The sequence below is a fragment of the Theobroma umbraticum genome, unplaced genomic scaffold (assembly GCF_002168275.2).
Source record: "Theobroma umbraticum cultivar Fairchild unplaced genomic scaffold, ASM216827v3 scaffold_147.0, whole genome shotgun sequence".
NCBI classification, from domain to species: domain Eukaryota; kingdom Viridiplantae; phylum Streptophyta; class Magnoliopsida; order Malvales; family Malvaceae; genus Theobroma; species Theobroma umbraticum.
Window position 1 is genome coordinate 7245284 of NW_018397259.1, and position 23382 is coordinate 7268665.

The following is a 23382-nucleotide window of genomic DNA, read 5'->3' on the forward strand; positions in this document are numbered from 1 at the left end:
TTCTGATGTATTGGCCTTAAGCCGAGAGGCTTATGCTGCTGATGTTATTCATCGCGATCAATACAATGAATTGGCTTATCAAACAAAAGTTCCCAATTGATCAACTTAATTAAATTTTCTAATACAGTGTTTCCACACATGGAGTGGCAACTACGTACAGGGCATGCTTAATTAACTTTGCTAATTACTCTATTGTTGTTGACAAATCATGCACATTAATATTTCTAATGCTAGATATTATGGAAAGAGGGACATTAGAAACCCATGCATAAGAAAAAGATTAGAAATTTCTGTAGCAAAAAAAATGGAATTCTCTTTTTTAAAATAGAACTTCTTGATTTGTTATTGATAATTGGAAATTGTTTATAACCACTTATACTTGGTTTTGTGTGCTTGGAAGAACGGAATACAAGAATGGTGTTGGATTGAATAGTATGTAGGGATTGTTTTCATTTTAAATTATTCTAGATGGACTTAAATTAGATTCTAAAATTGTTTTAATTTGGTTTATTGACTTAAATGAATATTGAGCATTGAATCCCTCCCTTAAATACCATCTTCAATTTTCCAGCATCGATCCTTCCCTTAAATACCATCTTCAATGCACAATAATAAATAGGCATGAGAATTGTTGTTTATGTGTATTTGGCTTAAAATTTTGAAGTTAAAATGGGAAGGTAAGGTCGTTATTCAATTGTAACAAGTCACAAAAAAATCGAAGTTCAATGCTAATTTTGCCAATGGATCTGTTCATCTCTTAGCACTGTAGCTCCTAAGGTATCTAGCATACTCGTAGACTCTTCCTTTTGGGATGCAAGAGGCCGAAGAAGAGCGAAACACGGATCTAATTCCACCACTAAGCCTAAGGGAGGTAGATGGCAGGGGAAGAGTGACTGGATAACTTCTGGAAAGGTTGGGCTTTGAATTTCTAGAATGTTGACTCAATTTGGCATATTCGCAATGCTTTTAAATGGCCTTATTAATTAAAAAATATAAATGAGCTTATGACATTGGCCTGCGCCAGGGGTCAAACCCAGGCTTCGTGGCTAAGGATTCGCTAGAAGAGTGATGAAAGTCCCGCGCCAGGTGGGTAAGGCATTGACCATATAACTAAACTTTGGCGTTGTAACCCCTACCCGCCAAATCATCTGTCCTCGCGGCTCGCACTAATGTCTTGTTGCACGTGAAGCACAAGCTAAATGACTGAAAACTGTGATGTGCGGCTTTTTGAGTCACCTATCTTCACTGGTGGTTTTTTCACCTAAACTCTTGGAGACAATAGGTTTGTCATGATTGAACTGTGACAAACATGTTCATTTAACATACCGTGATATCCGGGCTGCATATACGTCATATCTTTAAATATTTTGACCTGGTTTGAAGTTTCATTCTTTTAAATTAAAAGAAGTCCTTGTCAGGGAATAAATCTTTTTATTTTTCCCACAAAAATGAATTTTTTTAAAAAAATCATTTTTTATGTTTTTTATTTTTAAACAAAATCAACCTTAAATAATAGATTTGATACAAAAAGAACTAATGTGATATTATAACATTAGAAGATTTAGTAAGTGTACTTATCCATAAATATCTTTTAAATTTATTTATTTGCTTTATGTTATAAAAAATATTAGCAAGAGTTTCTCATAATAATATTTTTGTTTTAATAATTAGTAAATTTTGGTATTGCTATATTTTGATAATTAAGGAGTGATTTGAATGCCATGGGCATGCATGTGCTCAAACCTATATATAAAAACACGATTAAATTTAGAATAATTAATTCAAACAAGTTTTAGATCCAATTCAAGTAAACTTTGTTAATTTCGATTTTAGGTTTTTACATCCAATTTTAACAAAATTCGAAATCAAAATTTAGACCAATTTTAGGAGTTGACGATCACTTTCTTTTTGCTTTTCTCTTCTGTTCAAACCGTACTGTATCTTTGTCTTAACTCCACGTGGGACGACATCCACGATCGTGCCAATTTGAAACAAGGGAGACGTGTTACCTGCACAAACGCTAACTCCAAAGGAGGGGCCGCCATCTCTGGCGTTGCCGACCACAAATATCTAAGGCACTTTTTATCGCTCCCTCTCGCTTCTTTTTCTTTCTCCGTCAGTACCCAATCACTCTTCAGTTCTTGCAATTCTTTCGTCTCACCTTTGTCGTTTGGCCCAGTCTTTTTCCCCGATGGTGAGATTTCCATATCTAAGATTTTATTTTCAGTATTTGGTTTTATTCATTCACCAACAAACAAAAAGAAAGCGATTAGTTTTCCCAAATGTTATTGATCCAATTAAATTAAACTTGCATTTTAGTACGCAATATAAAATTTGAAGCTATGCAGATGTTATTGAACTTATGAATGGTGGTACTTGCTCAAAATTTAAACCTGAACTGTTAATAAATGTTGCTAATCTGCTTTGCCTGATCGAACAGGACCCCCGAGATTTCATTGCTGTTGCTCTGGAATTTGAATTGGAGATGCAGAGAGAGAAGAAAAGGGAGATGGAAGAGTCTCTAAGGGCAGCTCAAGTTGCGCTAAGAAAGGAGGAGAGAGGGCTTTCTGTGCGTAGGAGAAAGACGCGGGAAATGCGTGCAAAGAAAGCGGCCAAAGAGAAATTGATTGTTGATTTCATGGTTTTCATTGAAGCGGTTGAGAATAACGATCTCGAGATTGCTCAGAAATTTGATGAAAAAGCTATGATGAAAGCTGTTGTAACTATGATGGGCAGTAACGGCGGCGATGGCGGCGACAGTGGAGGATTTGCCGGCGACTCCGGTAAATTTTTCTTTTTAAAGCCCGAAGAAAAAATCACGTGCCGTTTTCCAGAACTCGATCGACCTGGCTGGTTGAAAGGGAACCGGGCACTCGTTTTCTCTGGAACACATTATTAATTAAACTGGTTGCTATCAAAACTTGGTATAAATTGGCTGATGGGTTTTGGTTTTTGCTTATGTAGGAGACGGTAACGTTACTGAAATCGGTATGAATCCTGAAGAAAAGGCTGTGATGGAAGCAATTGTAGCTATGGTGAACGTTGGCAACGATGGCGGCCACAATGGAGGATTCGTCGGCGACTACGGTAAAAAGAATAATTCTTTACAAACTGGATTTGACACTGGCCAATTGAACCAGTTGCATTAAAGCTGATCAATTTTTGGGTCAGAACATATAATTAAACCGGTTGTAGTCGAACCAATCAAAAGCCTTTATAAATTGGCTAAAAGTTTCATGGTTGTTGTGCACAGGAGGGATTAACAACAATCTTGAAAAGGCTCAGAATATCGATGAGGAAGCTATGATGGCAGCCGGTATTGAAGGAAGAAACAGTGACTCCAGTGAAGGCAGAAAGCGCGGTGGATCTGGCGGCAGTATTAGTGGTAACCGCCGCGAGTAGGCTGATGGTGGGTCCTGTTAATTACTTTCATATGGAAAGATAAACATGTCCTGTTTTTTGTATTAGTTTATTGTTTTAGGTTTACAACGTTCTTTTACGTCGGGTGTGTTGATTGGAATATAGATATTCCAGCTTCCACTTTATTAGTAATAGCGAGTCGTTGTTGGGATAGTGTTTGATTGAGTAGTAAGCTAGTTGAAATATCCATTTTAATTGTTCCCTGATGAATTTAAATTTTAGCTTTGATATTCTTAGAGAACATTCATATTGTGAAGCGCTTAATGTTGAATTTTCATAATTGTTAGGTTTTATTGGTTTTGAGTTACTCAACAGAATAGAATTGGAAATATATTTGGGTTGGTAAGTCCATTTAAGTGAATGCCCAACTAAGTATTTATATGGAGAAACATTGATTAGATAATTAGATTGTTAAGTATAGGCTTTGAGGGTATGAGCAAGTTGGAAGAAATTGGATTTCTGTTTTCATTGGTGTGGAAGGCTCGAATATTCATGATTTTTTTTGCCCTTTTGCTAGTTCAATAAATGCATTAAGTCATTTAATTATGATGTTGTTCTGGGGAAATGAAAGGAGAAAAAAAGGAATAAGAGAGAAAAAGAGTAAACACAGAAGAATAAATTCTGGGAAATATTGGGAGGGAGTGAGGTGGAAAAGGGGTTGAGTAGGGGAGAGTGCGACAGCTGACCACTGATGCCATGATGTTGTTGGCATGACTGAAGCTGAATTTTTTAGTCAGTGGGGGCCAGGGTCAGTAGAGACATGGCCAAAAAAATGAAGGGGTGGAAACGTAGTGAGAGTGTTGGAAGAATTTTTCCTACTTCGTTACAGGGGTTCTGGCATTGGCTTGTGGCATTTGATTAAGCTGGACTAAGAGGGGGTGAGATGCAAGAGAGGATTACGGGGAGAGCAGGGGATCTGTGGTCGGGGGTAGGTATGAGAGATGCAGATCACGTGTGTTGAGGGAGACAAAATTGGGGAAAGGAAGGGCGAGAGTGAAGCAAGGTCCCGGAGGTGTCAGTGGAGCGGCAAAAGATGAGCTTTTGTGGATGGGAAGACCGGCCTTTTTCTTCAGGCTGTTTGATTGTGTATCTTGGTGAGCTGCTGCTCTGTTTTTTGTTATGAATGAGAAAACCCAGATTCTGAGTTTTAGAGCTCCCTGATTTTGGCATGGGTTGCTATTGCTAAATTAATGCTGCCGGGATTGGCAGTCCATGAGCAACCTTGATATGATGTTAAAACCGGGTAGCGTGGGAGAAGGAGGGCGGGTCAATACTGTTGACCCGGTTGGCTATAATGGATGTTTTGATTGGATTCCGTTTATTGGTTTTTGGATTCCGTTCTCAGCATGTGTAGTTTTGTATCTGTTAACCTGTTTGACAAGGTATAGGGTGTTTAGGATCCCTTCTTTTGGGTTCACTGAGTTAGGGTAAAACTAGCTGGGACGATTTGCGGGTTGTGTCTTGCTACTGCCACCTGGAGGTGAACAAATTAAAACCGCAATGATATCTGAGCGGTAAAGGGCGTTGAATGTACGGAATCCAAAGCCTTGAAGCCAGCCCTTTTAAATGCCACCAGTAGTCTTCTGCCTATAAGGCTCCAGACCTCTAATGACATGCTGGATGAGAGATTTAGTGACTGTATGGAGTAAGGACAACTTCGAACACTGGTTGCTGATAGTAAACTACACCAATCAAGCGTTCCAAAAATGGAAATAGCTACTGCCTTAGTTTTAATTCGGTTCAATTACTTGATTGTAGGATGAGGTAATTTAATTAGAATGTTGTAAAATTGATGGAAAGGAGAAGTTCATTGCTAATTTAACTATATGACGCTAAAGGAATTAATACAACCTTGTGATTGCTTGAATTGAGAATGCAACTCTTTGTTGGATACATGGGACTTGAGAATGGACCCTAATTTCTTTGCAGGTACCGTAAAGGGAAATGTCCAATTGCAGGGAAAACTCCGTCAAAATTTGTATAGGCCTAACTCTCCCCTGAATTAATATAACATGCATTGAATGAATAGCCATGCACGGGAATTATGGTTTTATGTGTTTGGCTTAAACGATTGCTACAAGTATTGTTTAGGAAATAGGCCAAAAAGGGTGCTTAGAGAAATGAAAAGCATGAAAAGACGGCTATGGAAACAATTTCCTTTAGTTTTATTATCTAAATAAAGCATTGTATCCTTCAAGCCAAAGAATAATGTGCATAATCTGATCTACACTCCATGGCTGCACTTTGGGCAATAAAAGACACAAAAGTTTTTCCACCCATATGCAATTTGCAAGGGCAAGTATTTTCGTTCTTGTGAAGACTATAGAGGACCAAGTCAAATCTCTCTTCCCATTTTAGTCATTGTACGTTTGCCTTGAAAAGAGCAGCTGTCAAGCGTTGGATTCTTTGGTTGGGATATATAGTTCTTTACTGTTTAGTAGTACCAAAAACAAAAATTGTTCATTACTTTATTATAATATCAGGAGCGAAATTAGGCTCAGGGAAGGATTTGGACAACATTTCTATCAGACAACTCAGAAATACTCATTCTATGTAATTTCACATACAGCATGGTATATTGCATAAGAATTGCAAAATTAGCTCTCTGTTACAAGGGTGGAACCCAAACATAAGCCCACCAATTCGCAATACAATACCAAACCGACCATGCAAATTCACAATTGATTAGAAAATGCAAAATCACTTCCTCATGCAACCCACATCAACCAAAAAGAATATTATCATTCTCAAAAGAAATGCCTCTAAATTTTAAGAAACATTTACTCCATGATTACCATCCACGAGAAACTTTGTATATATTTTGGGAGGTGCTGTATACTTCCAAATAGAGAAGAATCATATCTTTTACCCTCCCTGTCGAAGTTGATTACTCAAGGCTGCATTGGCACTTTTAACCGAGAAAAGGTTTTTGCTGTCCAATTCTCATAACAGTTGATCCCTCTTACTACTGACTAGGAGCACTCCTTGAAGTGATTGCAATAGCTCGCCAAGTGCGTCCTTTTCACTTTCGAAAAAGGCCCTCTTCAATTCAAACTTCCAAATCCCATTACCTTCCCACACTACCACCACCCTCTCTTTATTTTTTACCAGGAAGAAATACTCTAGGGCAAATTTCATTCAAGGAAGAGCTCGAAATCCAACTATCAAGCCAAAATGAGATAGAAGCACCATCACCTAACACCCATGGGCACCCCTCCAAGTTTACAATTTTTTCAGCCCCGTCCATCTCCAATAAGCAAACGATATTTCTCCAATCATCGATCATTCTACCCTTATGTTCACATGAGGGAAACCAACTCAATGCACCCTCCCTATATTTTTTCGCACAAAACTCTCCTCCAAATTGAATTTTAGTCGGTCCCTTTTTCCCACCATTCCTTTGCAAAGCGATATTCTTTTGGTCTAAATTTGAGACTCCCAATCCACCTCTAGCCTTCGATTGACACACCGCACTCCATTTCACCTTTGCAAGTTTCTTTTTGTTTTCACTATCCCCCGTAAAGATCTTCTCGTTTTCTCCTATTGTTTAATCACCCCTTTTGGTGCTTGAAAGATGGACAACTAGTCTAATGACAAAGAGCTCAACACCGAGTTAATGAGAGTAATTCGCCTACTACTTCCCTCTACATCTCTCCCCACATTTTTTTTTATCCCTTGCATCCACATTTTTTTAACTCTAAGATGGCATTTGGTACTTTACAATACAATTTGATTATAGGTAGTGTGATTGCAAGTAATGTGATTGCAGACAATGTGATTGTAAGAAAAATAATATTACATTGGTTAGAATATAAGTAAAATAATGATTAAATTGTAGAAAAGATAATATTGCAGTATTTAATTTATAAATACTTTCTTGAAAATGTAATGTTAAGTTTCAAAATTACCCTTAGTTATTAAAATACAAGTTCAATATATTTATATTTTTTATTATTAATTTTTATATAATATCATCTCTTAAATATATTTTTAAAGTCATACATTTTATTTTCATTTATTATTATAATCTTATATTTTTATTTTTATTTATTTAATATAATTTTTTATATTATATATTTCATTTTAATTTCTTTTACCTATATTATATAAATTTTAATTTTTTATATTATATTTTATTTTAAATTTTGATTCTTATATTATTATTTTATTTTAATATTTTTTATTTTAATTATAACATTATAAAATATGTTTAATAAGGTAATAAAGTTGAAGTGTAAAAATATCTTTAAGAACATTGTAGAGTGAAATGTAATATAATTGAATTGGTTTTGAATTGGTTTTGAATTGCAATCACATTACATCCCTTAGCTGTAATGTGATTACATTGCAATCTTACATTGCAGTAGTCTGTTACAAAATAAATATTATAATGTAATTCAATTAAGTACATTATAAAGAATGTGCTTTCACTTTCTTCATATCAAATGCTATCTAAGTGTGTGAACAAGGTTTTGAAAAGTGTTTTGTGGATCTGTAAAATATTTTTTACTCTTCGTCAAGTCACATGTGAGAGATTCACTGTTACCTTGGTGGGAGAACCATAGAAAAACATAAGGTTTTTGTTTGAAAAAAAAAAATCAGAGGGTTCTTTTTTTTTATGTGAAGTTTATTTCTTTTTTTTTAATGAATGGCTCTTAAATATTGAGATTTTTGTCTTCATTTTCAGTTTCACGTATTATTTCTTTTTAACGTTTATCAATAGAAAGAAACATAATTGTTTTTGCGAATTATTGGCATGAATTACTGTATAATTAATTAATTAATTATTAATGTTGCCTTGTTGGAAATTTTATTGATCTTGACGAGAGGAGCATTGTTATGAACCAAGCTTTATTTAATTAGAATTTCATCTGATGGTGGTCCCATTACGCTGGAGGTGGTGGTGAAGCTTAACGTTGGTAATTAAAATAATTGATAATATCAAATCAAAGAAAGACACCTTGTGCCTTATATAATTTAAACAAGTTGGTCTGACTTTTTACATTTTTTTATTTAAAAAAAAGAGATTTAAATTTTTTAAAATATCAGATATCAATCATTAAATCGAATATTCCATACAATTTTTTACATTTGATTTTGATTGCTTGTTATCAATTGAAAACTACTTTTAATGCATTAATACAAAATAAATTGTATCAAGAATATTATCCCTTTTCTTTTGGATTGCTCAATCCATTTTACACCCCAACCACCCAAAAAAAAAGGGGGGGTGGAAAATAGTTGGAGCCAGGCTGTGAAAGAGCCAAAGTCAAGACCCTATTGTTAATAAAGAACCTGTTAGGTAAAACCAGGTTTTGCCCTGCCCTCGGCCTGCTCTTAGTGGAAGAAAATGACAGGAGGTTGGTGATCTTATCCCAAAAGAGTTGTCAAGCAGTTCCCCCTACCCTGGAACGCCTATAAATTGGATAACATTTTTGCAGTAACTGCACATAACACTTGCCTCCTCCTCTCTTTCCTACTGCCTTCTTCCTCCTAAATTCCCATCTCATTATTTTTCTTTCTTTTCTTGATATCGGGCTCTCTAAGAATTTTGACTCTCAATTCTTTCAATTCCATTCTCACTTGGAGACGAGTGAGAAAGAAACTGAAAGAGTTAAGTATCAAATGAAAGAGAAAAGAACCGTGGGGGAGCGTTTCTCTCCATTTACTTGTACTTTTCAATATCTTTTGTTTTTCTTTCTTTATCAATAACTGAGAAAAGAAACCAGTTTGCATCAAAACAAATCGTTTTTGCAGGTTATATGTGGCAACGCTGTTACCCTTTGGCGTACATTACCGTCGGACTGGTGCTTGTTACAGGAGGCTGTCTGCTCGAGTTCTTTGGTGACTTGATCTGACCGCAGGATTTCAAGGCTGGGCTTGGACCAAAAGCCTGAAAACCTTGACTTGTTTGGACAAAATCACTGACAAAAGTTTCTGAATATCATAAATTTGACTGAAATCTCCTATCTTCTTTGCTAGTAGAGAATAAGCTGGCATCTAATCACATAGGTTCTAGGCTTAATTTATCTAATTTATAAATATTAATTCTTTTGGTAATTTTGGTCTTCATTATGATGGACTTATAATTTTATTATTTAATGCTTAAGCTTAAATAAAATGGTTACTCTTTCTGTCTCATTTTTTTATTTATTTTCCATTTTAGATTATTCTCAAATTAAGTCTTTTCTTTTTATTTTTTATTTTTCAAATTTGCTAATAATTTTATTTTTGAAATTAAAAATAAGAACTGGAAAAAACATAAAATGTTCAATATATATTTTATTAAAATTGAAATTTTATTTTTCTTAATTGTTGTTTTAGGTCAAATATGTAAAGGGAGAGGATGAAGATCGGAAGGAAGATTTCGTTATTTGAAAATAATGAATTAGTGGTCAACATACAAAAAGTTTTTTCCTAAGTTGGAAAAATTAAAATCAACCCTAATTAAAACAGGAATATATTGAATTTGAAACCAACCAAGTAGCTTTCCCAGCCAGTTACGGAATCTGTTCTGAGTCTCCTCTAAGCTTGGTTGCTGTTGATCTCTTTGCATAAACTAGTTAAAGGAAAAAGATATATAAAAACCTATGACACATTTAGTTCACGGAAAAAAAATAAAAAAATAGGTTTAATGTTTTTGAACTTATATTTTGACAAAGCATTTTTTTTTATAACTCCATGATTATGATTTCATCATTAGGGCACTTCCAATCAAAATAGGGTTGATGATTATCTTTGTCAGGACGTCGTACGTGCTCATATAATAGAAATGAGATGAGATTAATGTAATTTGACATTTTAGGTAAGCTGGAGTTGTAACGCTTTTGCCTTTGCAAAACAAAACAACGGCATTGGATTGTCCTAACATTGGCTTGTCTCCATGTGATGATGGAAATGATTTCTTGACTTTTATGGCCATGCCCTAAACCGTTAAGCAATAATTATCAATCTACTTGCTATGCTTTGTTTGTTGCCTTGTTTGCTTCGTAAATTTATTTGTATTATCTTATCATCTTTTTCTTTATATCAATTCGGACCATACCTTACATGATTGGTTCCTAGTCCCATGCTCTATTATATAATTATAGTGCTCCCTACTAATCATGATTCAATTGTGCCAAGCATGTGTTTTCTATACACACCAGGAAACACAAGGATGAGAATAAAAAACTTTCCAATTCCCTACCAAAATTTGAAAATTTTATGATCTCCTAGCCTTTATCATAGTGTTGTTTATTTAATAAATTCTACACTGCCTAGGTTTATTGTTTATGAGAAATTAGTAGGGTGGTTTGCTATATATGTTCAAATTCTTTTAACTTTTTTAGGAAAAAATATTACCCGTTTAAATTTTCTGGAATTATGTATTACACTTATTACTTAATAAAATAAAAATACCAGTTGAGGTTCCTTCTTTAACATTTACTAGTACTATTTTTATAGTAGTAAACTGGTGTGTCTCAGTAAAAAAGTAATGAAAAAAAAATTAGGGAAGTCACTCAAGAATACTTATTTTTTATTTATATAATTTTACCTCATGTATTTAATTTTATGTTAAATTATAGATTATAATTCATAAATCATAATTCTTAAAAAAGATTAAATAATTTAATTATAAAAAATATTTTTTAAAATTAAAAATTTACGAAATACGTTGCATGGAATTATACAAAAATTTTTGCTCAAAACTATTTGTCCATTTTTTTTCTATGATTAGTATATTAAATTTTATTGGCGACATACGATCTTTGTGTTTAGTAAGCTCCACGTCAGATTGGACGCGCGATCGTGTCTGCACCAAAAGTAGGTCGGAAGATTAAGATCTGGAAAGAAGGGCCCACAGCAGGCTTCCCCAGCCACAAATATCTAAACCCTTTTGGCCTTTTGCCTTGTAGCTTTGAGGTTTTAGTCTCTCTTCTACCCTTTTTTCTGACAGCATCAATCTGGGGATCACAGCATCAGAACTTTCAGCTTTAATTTCTTTTCTTCTGCATCTTCCTGAAATGGTTAGATCCCTTTTTCTATAATTGATTAAATTCAGTTTGAATAATTCCTTTTCATTTATTATGCATCAAAATTAGAATACCATGATCATCTCACTAGCTTTCCTTTATTTTTCTTCATTTGTTTCTTTTTTGTTTTTAAATACAAAAAGCAGGATCCACAGGACAATATCTGGTTGAGGCTCTCTTGCGTGCTTTAGAGGTTGTAGTGGCAAAGGAAGAGAGAGGGACAAGGCTCATGAAAAAGCGCCTAAGGGCCGGTCAAGCTAAACTGAAAGCGAAGGAGGGAGAACTTTCGATGCTTAGGACGGAGAAGGATCGAGTGCTTGCGCTCAAAGAAGTCGGAGAAACACTGGTTGCTGATTTCCTTGAAGCGGATGGTAAGAAGAACTTTGCTGATCAGAAAGCTATGATCAACATTGGCGGCAGCGATGGCGGCAAGGGTGCAGGATTTGATGGCGTTTACGGTAAAAATATCTAATATTGTCTGGAAAACAAAATAAATGTTTTCAAAGCCAGACCGGTTGAACTGATTGGATCGAAAACAGGTCACTTGTTTGAGCTGGAACTTATCATTAAACCGGTTGTGGTCAAAACTCAGAACTCCATTAAAATTGCCTAATGGTTTTATGGTTGTTGTTGGTGCAGGAAGGGGTATTAACTATCTTGAAAACTCTCAGAATCTTGATGAGAAAGCCATGATAGCAACCGTTAAAAGAACAAACAGCGACGGCAATGGTAGCAGCCGCGGTGGTGGAAGCGGCGGGCGGCGGCAAGGGTGGAGGATTTGAAGGCGTTGACGTAAAAAAACTAATATAACCTGGAAAACAAAATAAATGTTTTCAAAATCAGACCGGTTGAACTGATTGGATAGAAAACAGGTCACTTGTTTGTGCCGGAAATTATTATTAAACCGGTTGTGGTCAAAACTCAGAACTCCATTAAAATTGGTTAATGTTGTTGTGGTTGTTGTTGGCGCAGGAGGGGGTATTAACGATCTAGAAAACGCTCAGAATCTTGATGAGGAAGCCGTGATAGCAACTGTTAAAGGAACAAACAGCGATGGGAATGGTAGCAACCACGGTTGTGGAGGCAGCGGCGGTTTCGGTGTTTAACCACCGTGAATAGGGTGATGGTCTATCCCTTTACTTTTCCGTTAAGGAGAAACCTCGTTTCAATTTGTTTACAACGTACTGCTTGTACTTTTGGTTTGTTTAAGATACTGAAGGCATGTTTTATGTGTGTTAATTATTAAACCTAGTAGTTGCCACTGGAACCATTTTGGGTGATTATCAGTAGTAGTAGTAGAAAGTTGGTGCTCGAAGAAATGGGATGGTGATGGATTGGATTGTGTACTAAGCCAGCTGCAACCTCCATTTTAATTGATTCTAGGAGAACTTAAATGAGATTGTTTTAGCTAAATATTTCAGTGGAAGTGAAGTACGTACTTGCTGTTGTGATTTTACGAAGGTTCAGCTTTACTTGTTCTTAGTTGAAAGAATTGAAATTTATTTGGGCTGATAAGTTCATTTAAATGAATGTCTGGGAAGGTAATTTATTGGATAAACATAGATATCTTATGTTAATTGTTAAGATAGGCTTTGAGATTATGAGCAAGTTGTAGATGCAGGAAAATTCTTGTTTCTTTTTCTTCTGTAGTTAGTTCAATACATGCTTTCACCCAACAGAATTCCTTTTTTGTGATAGGAATACTTGATAAGCTATATTTTAAGAGATGAAATGGTTATAAGGACAACTTCAAACATGGGTTTGATATTAGCTATCGCCTTGTTTTACTTAATTAATTTATAATTAAGTGACTTTGGTTGAGGTAATTTAACTAGAATGTTCAAAATGGAAACAAACATGTAAGGAAAGGACAGAAAATTAAGGGGTTATATTAGTGATGAAGCACTGTGAGGAAATCTTGGAAGTGCAATACTATAGTGAGTAACTTTTGATAATATATATGATGCCAAAGGAATACAACTTGTGATTGCTTTAATTGAGAATGGAATTTTTGTTGGGTGCTTGAGGTTTGAGAATGGACCTTCTTTGCAGGTGTAATAAGGTTAAATGTCTGATTCTGAAGGGAAACTCAGCCGAGATTTTTGTGTAGGCCTAGCTCTCCCCTAAAATATCGACCATATGAGATAAATACCAAAACAAAGGCTTAGCTAACAAGAAGAAGTAAATTCATGACAATGCTGCCATCATGGTTAATCCAATAACCATGTGAATTACCTATGGTTTTTAAGGACATCAGGGTGCTTAGAGAATTAAGAAGATTGAAAAGATGGTTATGGAAACAAGTTCCTTAATGTTTACATTGTCTTAGTTGATAAACAAGAGACAGGCATTGTATCGTTCAAGCCAAAGATGAATGTGCAGATGTTGCCGTCAAAATTCATCGCCCAAAACCACAACAAAGGGAATGTTGCAACAGGATCAGCTGCCTATGCAACAACTGCCCAATTGAGGGAAAAACCTTAGCTATAGTGGGATCGATCGTTATTATTTAAGAAAAACTGATTCTTTAGGGATTCATCTAGTAGTAATATCTAACACACGTGACTGCATTTGAGCATTGAAAAGATACAAAGTTTTCTCAGCTTTATGCAATTTGCAAAGCGCAAGAATTTTCTAGTAGTGGAGAGGACCGAGTCAAACTTCTTTTCCACATTTTAGTCATTGTGCGTTTGCCTTCAAAGAAAGCGCACGTATGCAGCTTTGATTTAAATATCATAGCATATTTGCCTCCAAAATTGTCTTTCAAACTTGGACAACAGAAACTAACATAATCTATTTAATATTCATTTTAAAATTCATTTTCCCTTATTTAAAAGAAAAAACAAAAAGCCAAGAAAATAAAATAAATGAATATGTAAATAGGTACATAAGAGTAAATTTAGAATTTTTTTTTGGTTACTATATATGAATTTAAAAAGCTACTATACTAAATAATTTTAAAATATGGTAATATACTTATTTATATATTTTGGAGGACAACCGGCCGAAAACACAAGTGCCATATGTAACACAAATCAGATTACACAACATCCTTTCAGGGGAGCTCGAAGAACCACAATTAAACAATGCAGTCCCACAGTATCATAAGATAATGCAGAGTAGAAATCATTAAAGATACCGAGGAGGGCAAGCATTTTCTCCATGCGTAAAAGATTTCTGTTCGGTCCATATCAAATTTTGCAAGTTAATTGGCAAAGGCGTTGGCTTCTCTCTGAGTCTTACCAATTGTTACTTTTATTTGGAATGTGCGATTTATCCTAGGGACTTAACTCCAAGTTAGAGACCCAGCAAAGCTAACGTTATTTTGGAGTCCGATTCAATGATCATTTTCTTCGAAGTAACAAAGGTGAGGAGGAGAATAAGTGGATTGCATTTTTAATTGTCATGAACTCTGCAAAGTTTGAATTCCGGATGTCCAAAGGACCAAAGAAAATACCAAAAACAAAACTAAGTCCCTAAAAACCCCACCTCAGACTACTGATCCAGGTTTACCCTGGCAGACCTATCAACACTAAATTTAGACTCCCCATCCATCTAGTGAAAAATTTCATGAAACTCCCAATCAAGTGTGAATTGGAGTCCAGACAACGTTCAATTTTCACACTATTAACGTCATCAAAAGTGTCATTTCTTTCATCGGCTTCAATCGTTGTGTCATTGGCTTTCCTTCCCACACACATGTTTACATGTATTGCTTAATCATTAGCTAGATCTTAATTACGTGGATGATGATGAAAAGCATATGAGAAAGTTGTGAATCAATTAGAAAAACTAAGAATACCCGCGTTACCTAATGGGTTTGTAAAATTTTATAAATAATTGATTTAAAAAATTTTATATATAAGTTTAAAATTATAGAAGATAGAATTAATTGCAAATTAAATTTAAGTCATTTTCATTACTTCAAGTTATTCCAATATTTGTATGCTGTGTGCAATATTTGTTTATAGTCACTTGAGAAGTTAATTAACAAAATAATCAGTTCTCAAAGCAAAAAAAATCAACTCTATTAATTCAATTTGTATGAATTTCATGACGTTGAAGATAATAAAAAGATTAACTCAATTTGTATGAGTTTCATGGCATTGAAGATATATAACAAAAAGAATTTAAAAAAAAATTTAAAAAGTTTTTTTAGAGTAATATTTTCTCTTCACTTTTATTATTTGTTTTGCTGTTTCAAAGCAGGGGAAATAAATATCCAAAAGAAAAAAAAAATCTCTAAAAAGAGAAGAAGCAATGAAAGTAAAAAAAAACTCTAAAAAAGAGGAAGTAAAATAAGTGTGAAAGAAAAAAAGAAAAAAAAAGGTGTGAAACAAGGAAAGGAACGGAAGGGCACAAAAACATGAGATTTTGATTAGAGGATATGCTGAGGAAAAAATTTAAAATTTGAGCTCAAGAGAAATTAAACCTAAATCAATTAATGGTTTTGCTAGGAAACTTATCACTATTCCAAAAGAAGTTGTTTAATTTAAATAGGGGTGGTAAAAATATATATCTTAAATTTTATATATATTATTTTTAAAAAAATCTAAAAATTGAGAGGTGGCAGCCGCCACCCTTCTCCCTCTACCCCTGAGTATAGCTATTAATATTATTATTTTCCTCATGTCTTTTTTGTATAAATTGCGTTTCTCAACATCATTTATTTTGTGATTCAATTGAACTTGCTCAACTCTGGTCATTGATCTTATAAGTCCAAAAGAAACATTATATAGGGTAGCTGTCAATACAAAAGCAATAAAGTATGTTTTGAAACATAAAACCGCTGAAATAAAATGAATCACAAATATATATAAAAATGAGCCACCAGACCCAATAAAAAAAAACCAAAAACAAACAAAAATCCAAAAAGCTAAAACGCGGTTTCGTACATTTGCTGTTCACTACGCGTAAAGAGCTTACTAATATTCCTCTATATAAGCCCGGTTCACTATGCTACATTTGGCCTAGCTAGCCACTCACTACCCATATGGAGCATCTCTTTCCTCCTCCTCGACTTTCCAATTATTAACACTCAATTCTTTCGATCCTCTGTTGTTTGTTTTTGACGACTGTTTCTCAGATGGTGAGATTTCTCCTTACAATTTTAGTTTCAATGTCTTCTTTGTTTCATTTGATCGAAATCTAATTATTCATCTCAAAAGATTAACTGGCAGGTATTGTATAAATCTGTTATTGTCCTGTTGAACGGCCATCCTTGATCCGACTCGCTCTCCTTTTTGCATGTTTTAACATATAGTATAAATTTATTCAGAATTTTGTCTGTCCAATACAGGATGCAGGGAACGTCCTTGAGGCCATGAAAGCTGAATTGGCAATAATGCGAGAGGAGAAAATATGCATGGAAGAATGCGTAGCAGCTGCAGAAATTGAACTTGAAGAAACTAAGAGAGTGATTGAAGAGTATAAAGACATGGAAAAATTGGCTAATGATTTGCTGGACTTTGTCCTTGGAGCAGGAGGGAATGACGTTCAGGACAACCGTCAGGTTAATCTTGACGAGGAAACCATCAAGGCATTGCTAGAGGAAACTGTAAGGGACTTTGCTGACGAGATTAACAAAGCTCACTCTCGCGGGAGCCGCCCGGTAAATGGCGGCAACGGTGGAGGGTATGACGATGGTATTGATGACCAGAATCTTGATGGAAGCAATATTGATGTGACCGGTGGTGGTGGCAGCAGCAAGGATGGCAACAGTGGTGGCCGCCCTAAGTAGGGTTGAGTGGTTTAGGGGTTTATCTGGTTGGGTCAACGTTGTGGTTTAGGAGTTTATGTGTGTTGGCAACTTAAAATTTTTATTTGGGTCAAACTTGTGGGTTATGTGTTAGTTGGAAGATTTCAATTTATTATAATGAGTGCATTTAAGAAGTTAATAAAACAATGAAATACTATTAAGTTAAACTATATAGTTCCATTTATGAAATTCCCGTGCTTAGAAAAATGATCCTTAAATTTATATCTCTCTTTTTTCGATTATTAATTTTCAATCCGTAATGATTAAGTTAGCAAATTAATTAAAAATTCCATGAACATTTGTTATGTCAAGAAAATCTGTTGATATAAATAGCAAATTAAAAATCTGTTGATATTAATTTTCGATTATCATGTCATGTGAAATGGCAAATGGCAACCATTTTCTTTTTCAAAATTTGATTTGTAGAACTTGGTCTTTTTATTTAATCCACTCTAGCTAGTTCCTTCTTAAAATGAGTTGTTTCCATGCTCGCCCCAAAATCTAAGGACCACGTTCTCCCCTCTCAAATTCAAATTGCCTATTTCCCATTAAAAATTCAGAAAAAGTAACTCAAGAGGGACGTTAAATGATACAGATGACATGTTATATCCATCCATTAACATTTATTTGAACGGATTTTATTAGTCTGACTTGGAAGGGGTGATGTTAGCTATCGTGAGACGGTAATTAGCTAGAGAGTGTCGACATTTATTGACCGTAATTAGTTGTCAATCTCATTTCCCCTGTAGAATTTGGATTAGGATTAGGATTAGGATTAGGAGTGTTAGCAGGAGACAAAACCTTTTGAGTCAAGTTAGGTTGTTTACCCCACTGACAATTAAAAGAAACCTTTTTAGTTCAATCTTTGACAAATAACGTAAAATGCTTGGGTCCAATATAAAAAAATGGATTGTTGAAAATTTTTGAAACAGTAAAAAATTTAGATTGCCTTTATTTTATAGTTTCACTTTCCTTTCACAGATTTATTTATTTTATTGTTAATTTATTTTTTTTTAGATTCTATCAATTATTGTTTGTTGTATAAAAATTGATGAATAGAATTGTTTGATGAAAATTTTGTTAGAGATATTTTTTAAAACGTGTTACATTGAAGTTTTATAGAAATATTTTTTTTTATGAGATCTTTATTGCAGTACTGATAGCAATTTCTGTTTAGATGAATTAGTTAGTGAAGTCCTTTGACAATATATTGGTTGCTCTTTATTATTTTATCTGAAAATATTTAGAAAAAAATTATGTTCAATAAATTTTTTTTTATGAATACTTAATAAAGTTTTAATTTTTCAATTAATTAAAAGGACTCAATCAATTGTTAAGGATGTGGTAGAAATCTAGGGCTTGGGTAACCAAAGGGGTAGAAAAATGGGGCAGGGATTTCCATTCGCCTTTGAGCCACGTCAGAGACAAAACCTTGCCCACTTGCTCCGAAGCCAAATTTTTTCTTAACCTGTTGGCCTCGCACTCCTCATTTGCTAATTTTCCCTTAATATACTTCCCAAACCCCCAGTTCCCACGTGTTACGTGTTCCCTTCTCTTACTATTGAAACACCCCCACACCTGATTCCTGGCCATCCTACAAAATACCTCTGTTATTGCAAGTATTCGTTACTCTGTTTGCAGAATCTTTCTGACATGATCAGCTTTCTATCTCTATGATTTCAGTTTCAGTATTTGTTTTATCAATTTTCATTTTCCAATTTATTATAACTTACAACTTAAAATTCGTAGCTTCGCGTGGCATTTGGTACAAATTAAATATTTACTGCTAAAGTTCAAATGTCTAGATAATTTCGTTATACCATGCATGGAAAAATGATCCTTAAATTTATATGTCTCTTATTTTAATCATCAATATTCAATTCAAACCAATAGCAAATAAGTTATTTAATTAATTATAATTTTTATAATAATATTGTTATGTCAACAAATTCCATTCACATAAATTAGCATCCACCTAATTTGTCATGTCATTTTAAATGGCACATGGGCAACCATGTCGCCGTTACCATTTACAGGGATTTTACGGGTGTGAAAGGGAGGGATTGAAAGTATCCGATCCATTTGATGCAAATTAAAATTTAATACTAGTTAAGGCTAGAAAGTGGCAACATAAATTCAGGTAGCATTAGTAAAGAAGATTAACCCCTTCAAACATGAGTGGATACCTAGCTAGTGCTGTCTTTAGTTGCCAGTGTCGTTCCATGCCAGCAATTTGGGTTGATAATAAATTCTGGGGTCAAAATACTAGAGAAGTATACCTTAATTTTAGGGGGCAATTAAATGAATTTTAGGGGACCCCAAAACAATAGGAACATTTCAATAATGTCTGCTATGTTTTTTATGACTAAAGTGCAAGTATTAAAATAAATTTTGCTTCGATAGATTTCAATAAATTTGTAACTTGTTGGATAACGCTTTGGACTTCACGTCCTCTAATCCTAACAAACTTTTGAATTTTTATTTTTTATTTGTTTTGGTAATCTGAGTCGTTCTCATGGGTTCAGAGTTATGGTCAGCCAAAAGGATAGCTTTTGATGAGACAAACTTTGCGATTACCAATCAAGTGATCTAAGTGCAGAAGCAAATAGGAGCCAACAACTAGGAGGCAAGGACCCCACCACCTTCCCATCAGCCACAGCCACAGCCATGCACCCCGTGCTTGTGACTACCAACGTAGTAGGTACAGCTTTAGATTAAAGATGGGAATTGATTTAATAAATGGTTGGCACCTTTGATTTGCTTTTGATGAGACAAACATAGTGTGAGTGTGACTTCTATAATCTAAATATTAACCAATGATACAAAATTAAAGATGATATTTATATTTTTTTATGTTAATATATTATTTAGGGATAACGTTGATAATTTTACTACAAATATAGTACGTCCACTCTAAATAAAATTTTCACCTTCCCAATGATATAAAATTTTAGAATTAATGATGAATTTCGGTGTTTTATTTATTTATTTTTTTTAAAATTCAAGATTCCATTGATTTTGATTAAATAAATAATAAATTTAATTCAAAATTTCTGATCATTTCTCTGCCAAGGTCAATCTTGAGCTCTGTACAAACATTGATCTTGCATAAGCTTTTACGCTTTATCACCCTCGAATTTCTCTAGATAAACCGATGCATAAATCATCAGCAAACTCAATTTACTTTCAGGAGATGCATCACGCCTTGTCCTCTTAAATTCCATTCGCAATTTATTTTGATTTTTTACTTTACAACTATCACTTTTAAAAATTGTAAAAATTAAAAATAAGCTTAATTAGACTTCACTCTTACCGTTTTGATTTTTTGAAATTTAGAACCTCTGATCCTAATTGAATTAATGTGTTTTCTGGCTTGATGAGTCTTGAAAAGAAGTCGTCTTTTGGTTTGACGGGCTTTGGATACCTGCAAAATTATTTTTGATTTTGGAAATATGGATATTATTTTAAAATAGGAATATTACTATTCAATTAGGAGCTTAGCTGAATTAGACTTTTTTTTTTTTTAAAAAAAAGAACTTAACTAAATGTATATCTAAGAAGTAGATAAAAAGTCAATTTTCAAATAAAGAATCAAACATTTAACTATAACAGATATAATTTTTTTAGAGGAAATTAAACACGACAACCTTAGTCCTGTTGTCATTGAACCACCTATCCAATATAAGAAATTTTAGATTGAATATGAACACATCAATTTATAATGGGACATTTAAGCTTAAAAGTCAATATATATAGAAGTTAAAAAATAGCCACCAAAAGCTCTAGATTATTCTGGTAAGTCCTTCGGAAGCGGAAACAAAACCTCAGTGCACTCAATGTGGAATTCTAGAAACATCGATAGGAAATGCATTTTTTAATATGAAAACCACCATATAAACGCGTTTTCCTACGTTGCATTTCTCTCACACTTAAAGAGGAATTTCTTGCTTGCTTTATTTATTAGGCAATTTTTAACACTCAATTCTTTGGATTTTCTCTTTCTGGTTTTTGATGACTCTTTCTCACGTGGTGAGAATTTTCTTTATAATTTTACTTTCAATGTCTTCGTTTTCTAGTTTAATTGAAAGTTAATTATCCACCGGATAGAGATAAGAACTATGATATATTGAAAGTTACTTCTGAGACACAAGTACGAAGTTGATTTTTTTACGATTTATTTTATAACAAATTGCATTTTATATAATAAAAGTTTAGACAATGCCTACACTACTTTTTATGGTTTAAACTTTCTTACACTACATTTAGTGATTTTTTTTCAAAGAGAGAAAGTGTGTGTCCAGTTGGCTTTTGTCAGTTTGACATTTCTCCATTCCGGCGAGACAGAGATTAATTTTTGTTGACATGTCTAGGCGTGAAAATGTATTGAGACATTGGATAGATGTCTGTCAAGTAGCTTCTTAAATTGTCCTAGTTCAGTCAAGATTCTTTATGATCATTATGTCAGCATTACGTTAAAATCCCCACTTCCCACCTGACCGACCTGTTACAAATTATTCTCCCCCCTCTCTGTGATTCCCTGCCATCCTCAAAAGTACTACCTTTTCTTCTTTTTCTTTCCTTACATAGCTCTGCTATTGCAAGTGTCTGTTACTCTGTTTCCTAAATCTTTCTGACATGGTTAGCTTCCTATCTCTATGATTTCAATTTCAGTATTTGTTTTTTCAAATTTCATTTGCCAAAATACAAATATGTTTATTGAAATAAAGCTAAAACTTTTACAAATTCGAAACTTTTCTGGTGAAATTAAACTCATTTTATACTTAGTGGCATTTGGTTGCGCCGGCGGTGGCGTTGAGGGTCCTCATCGCCCTTACCCTGATTTTCTCTATTGAACTGGGTCGTTTAGTTTTGCTGTTTTTTTTAATAGAATCTGTTCAAACAGGATGCAGGAAATTACCTTGAGGCGATCGCTATGCAAGTTGAATTTGAACGGGAGAGAGAAAAGACCAGGGTTATGAAAGAGTCGTTGAGAGACGATGTAGTTGCACTTCTAGAGAAGGCGCTAGAACACTCCATGCTAATGGGAAAGAAGGAGGAAATGCTTGCAGAGATAGAATTGCAGGAAAAACTGATTGATGATTTCATGGTTTTCATTGCAGCTGTTGAGAATAACGATGTGGAGATTGCTCAGAATTTTGATGAGAAAACTATAATGGACGCTATTGTTCCTATGCTGAGCGGTGATGGCAACTCAAGCGGGAACGGTGAAGGACTTGGCGGCGCTTACGGTAAAGAAAAGAAAAAAGTTTCTGCAATATTTTTATAATCGGAAAGTTACTTCCGTTGGACCGGTTGAACTGACTGGATTGAAAAAAAGTTCACACGTTGGTCCCGGAACTAAACGTTAAACCGGTTGTGTGGTGATAACTCTGTTTTTGAATTCGCTAACGGTTTTATGGTTGTTGTTGGTGCAGGCGGGCATAACGATCTTGATGTCGCTATTGAAGGAACAGGGCGTGACGGCGGTGGAGGCAGCAAAGCTGGTGGAGAGGGCGGCAGTTGCAACGGTGACCGCCGTAAGTAGGGTCGTTGGTGCAAATGGCCGCAGTTGCGATGGTGACCACCGTACGTTGGGTCATTGGTTATTTGTGGGTACCGGAGAACTTGAATTTAATGATCTGTTTTTGTAATAATTATGAGTAGCTTGTTTACAAATACCTATACTTGGCTTTGTGCTGATAAAACTTGGATTTCTTTTAGTGCGTTAAAGGCATGTTTTGTGTGGATTTAATTAAATAAATTTCTGCTGGGAAGTGATTGAAATATGACTTAATGTTGTATTTTTCCTTAAGATTTGGCTTTATTTACTCAAATATTGAATATAATTGATATTTATTTGGGTATAGTCCATTCAAGTGAATGCCCAGCAAAGTATTTAAGAGAGAAACCTATGTTAAATAATTAAACTGTTAAGTATAGGTTTTGATGAGTTATGAACAAGTTGGAGAAGTATTTTTTGTGTGTTCATTGGTGTGAAAAGGCTACAAAATTCAAGATTTTTTTTTCTTTCGCTAGTTCAGTAAATTTATTAAGCAGTTATGAGGTTGCTCTGTGCTGGAAAAACTTGACAAATATGAGAGATTAAATGATTATAAGGACAAATTCAGACATGGGTTCACATTATCTACTCTAGGAAACTATTCTGAATGGAAGCAGAGTACTACATTA

The 23382-nt window shown here is 34.4% G+C and overlaps 3 protein-coding genes across 3 annotated transcripts; all 3 read left to right on the plus strand.

The window, feature by feature from the left end:
• Nucleotides 1-2007: 2007 nt before the first annotated feature.
• LOC110415572 (uncharacterized) lies at nucleotides 2008-3748 on the plus strand. The gene is made up of 4 exons (XM_021427268.2): nucleotides 2008-2194; nucleotides 2441-2783; nucleotides 2965-3087; nucleotides 3254-3748. Exons 1-4 carry the CDS (start codon nucleotides 2192-2194, stop codon nucleotides 3400-3402), a joined length of 618 nt encoding a protein of 205 aa, XP_021282943.1. The 5' UTR covers nucleotides 2008-2191; the 3' UTR covers nucleotides 3403-3748.
• Nucleotides 3749-8770: 5022 nt separating this feature from the next.
• On the plus strand, nucleotides 8771-12889 carry LOC110415766 (uncharacterized). The gene is made up of 4 exons (XM_089783418.1): nucleotides 8771-8780; nucleotides 11582-11893; nucleotides 12075-12188; nucleotides 12408-12889. The coding sequence occupies exons 1-4, from the start codon at nucleotides 8771-8773 to the stop codon at nucleotides 12539-12541; spliced, it is 570 nt and encodes a 189-aa protein (XP_089639544.1). The 3' UTR covers nucleotides 12542-12889.
• Nucleotides 12890-16411: 3522 nt separating this feature from the next.
• Nucleotides 16412-22960, plus strand: LOC110415768 (uncharacterized). Its single transcript, XM_089783419.1, has 5 exons — nucleotides 16412-16524; nucleotides 16735-17171; nucleotides 17852-17876; nucleotides 22097-22442; nucleotides 22629-22960. Exons 1-5 carry the CDS (start codon nucleotides 16522-16524, stop codon nucleotides 22736-22738), a joined length of 921 nt encoding a protein of 306 aa, XP_089639545.1. The 5' UTR covers nucleotides 16412-16521; the 3' UTR covers nucleotides 22739-22960.
• The last annotated feature ends 422 nt before the right edge of the window (nucleotides 22961-23382 follow it).

What these genes read in the sequence shown, in the direction of transcription:
- LOC110415572 (XM_021427268.2), top strand. An exon ending in AGGATTTGCCGGCGACTCCG is followed by an intron (nt 2,784 to 2,964) that starts GTAAATTTTTCT and finishes TTGCTTATGTAG; the next exon opens with GAGACGGTAACGTTACTGAA. An exon ending in AGGATTCGTCGGCGACTACG is followed by an intron (nt 3,088 to 3,253) that starts GTAAAAAGAATA and finishes TGTTGTGCACAG; the next exon opens with GAGGGATTAACAACAATCTT.
- LOC110415766 (XM_089783418.1), top strand. An exon ending in AGGATTTGATGGCGTTTACG is followed by an intron (nt 11,894 to 12,074) that starts GTAAAAATATCT and finishes TTGTTGGTGCAG; the next exon opens with GAAGGGGTATTAACTATCTT. An exon ending in CAGCCGCGGTGGTGGAAGCG is followed by an intron (nt 12,189 to 12,407) that starts GCGGGCGGCGGC and finishes TTGTTGGCGCAG; the next exon opens with GAGGGGGTATTAACGATCTA.
- LOC110415768 (XM_089783419.1), top strand. An exon ending in AACAGTGGTGGCCGCCCTAA is followed by an intron (nt 17,172 to 17,851) that starts GTAGGGTTGAGT and finishes CTGACTTGGAAG; the next exon opens with GGGTGATGTTAGCTATCGTG. An exon ending in AGGACTTGGCGGCGCTTACG is followed by an intron (nt 22,443 to 22,628) that starts GTAAAGAAAAGA and finishes TTGTTGGTGCAG; the next exon opens with GCGGGCATAACGATCTTGAT.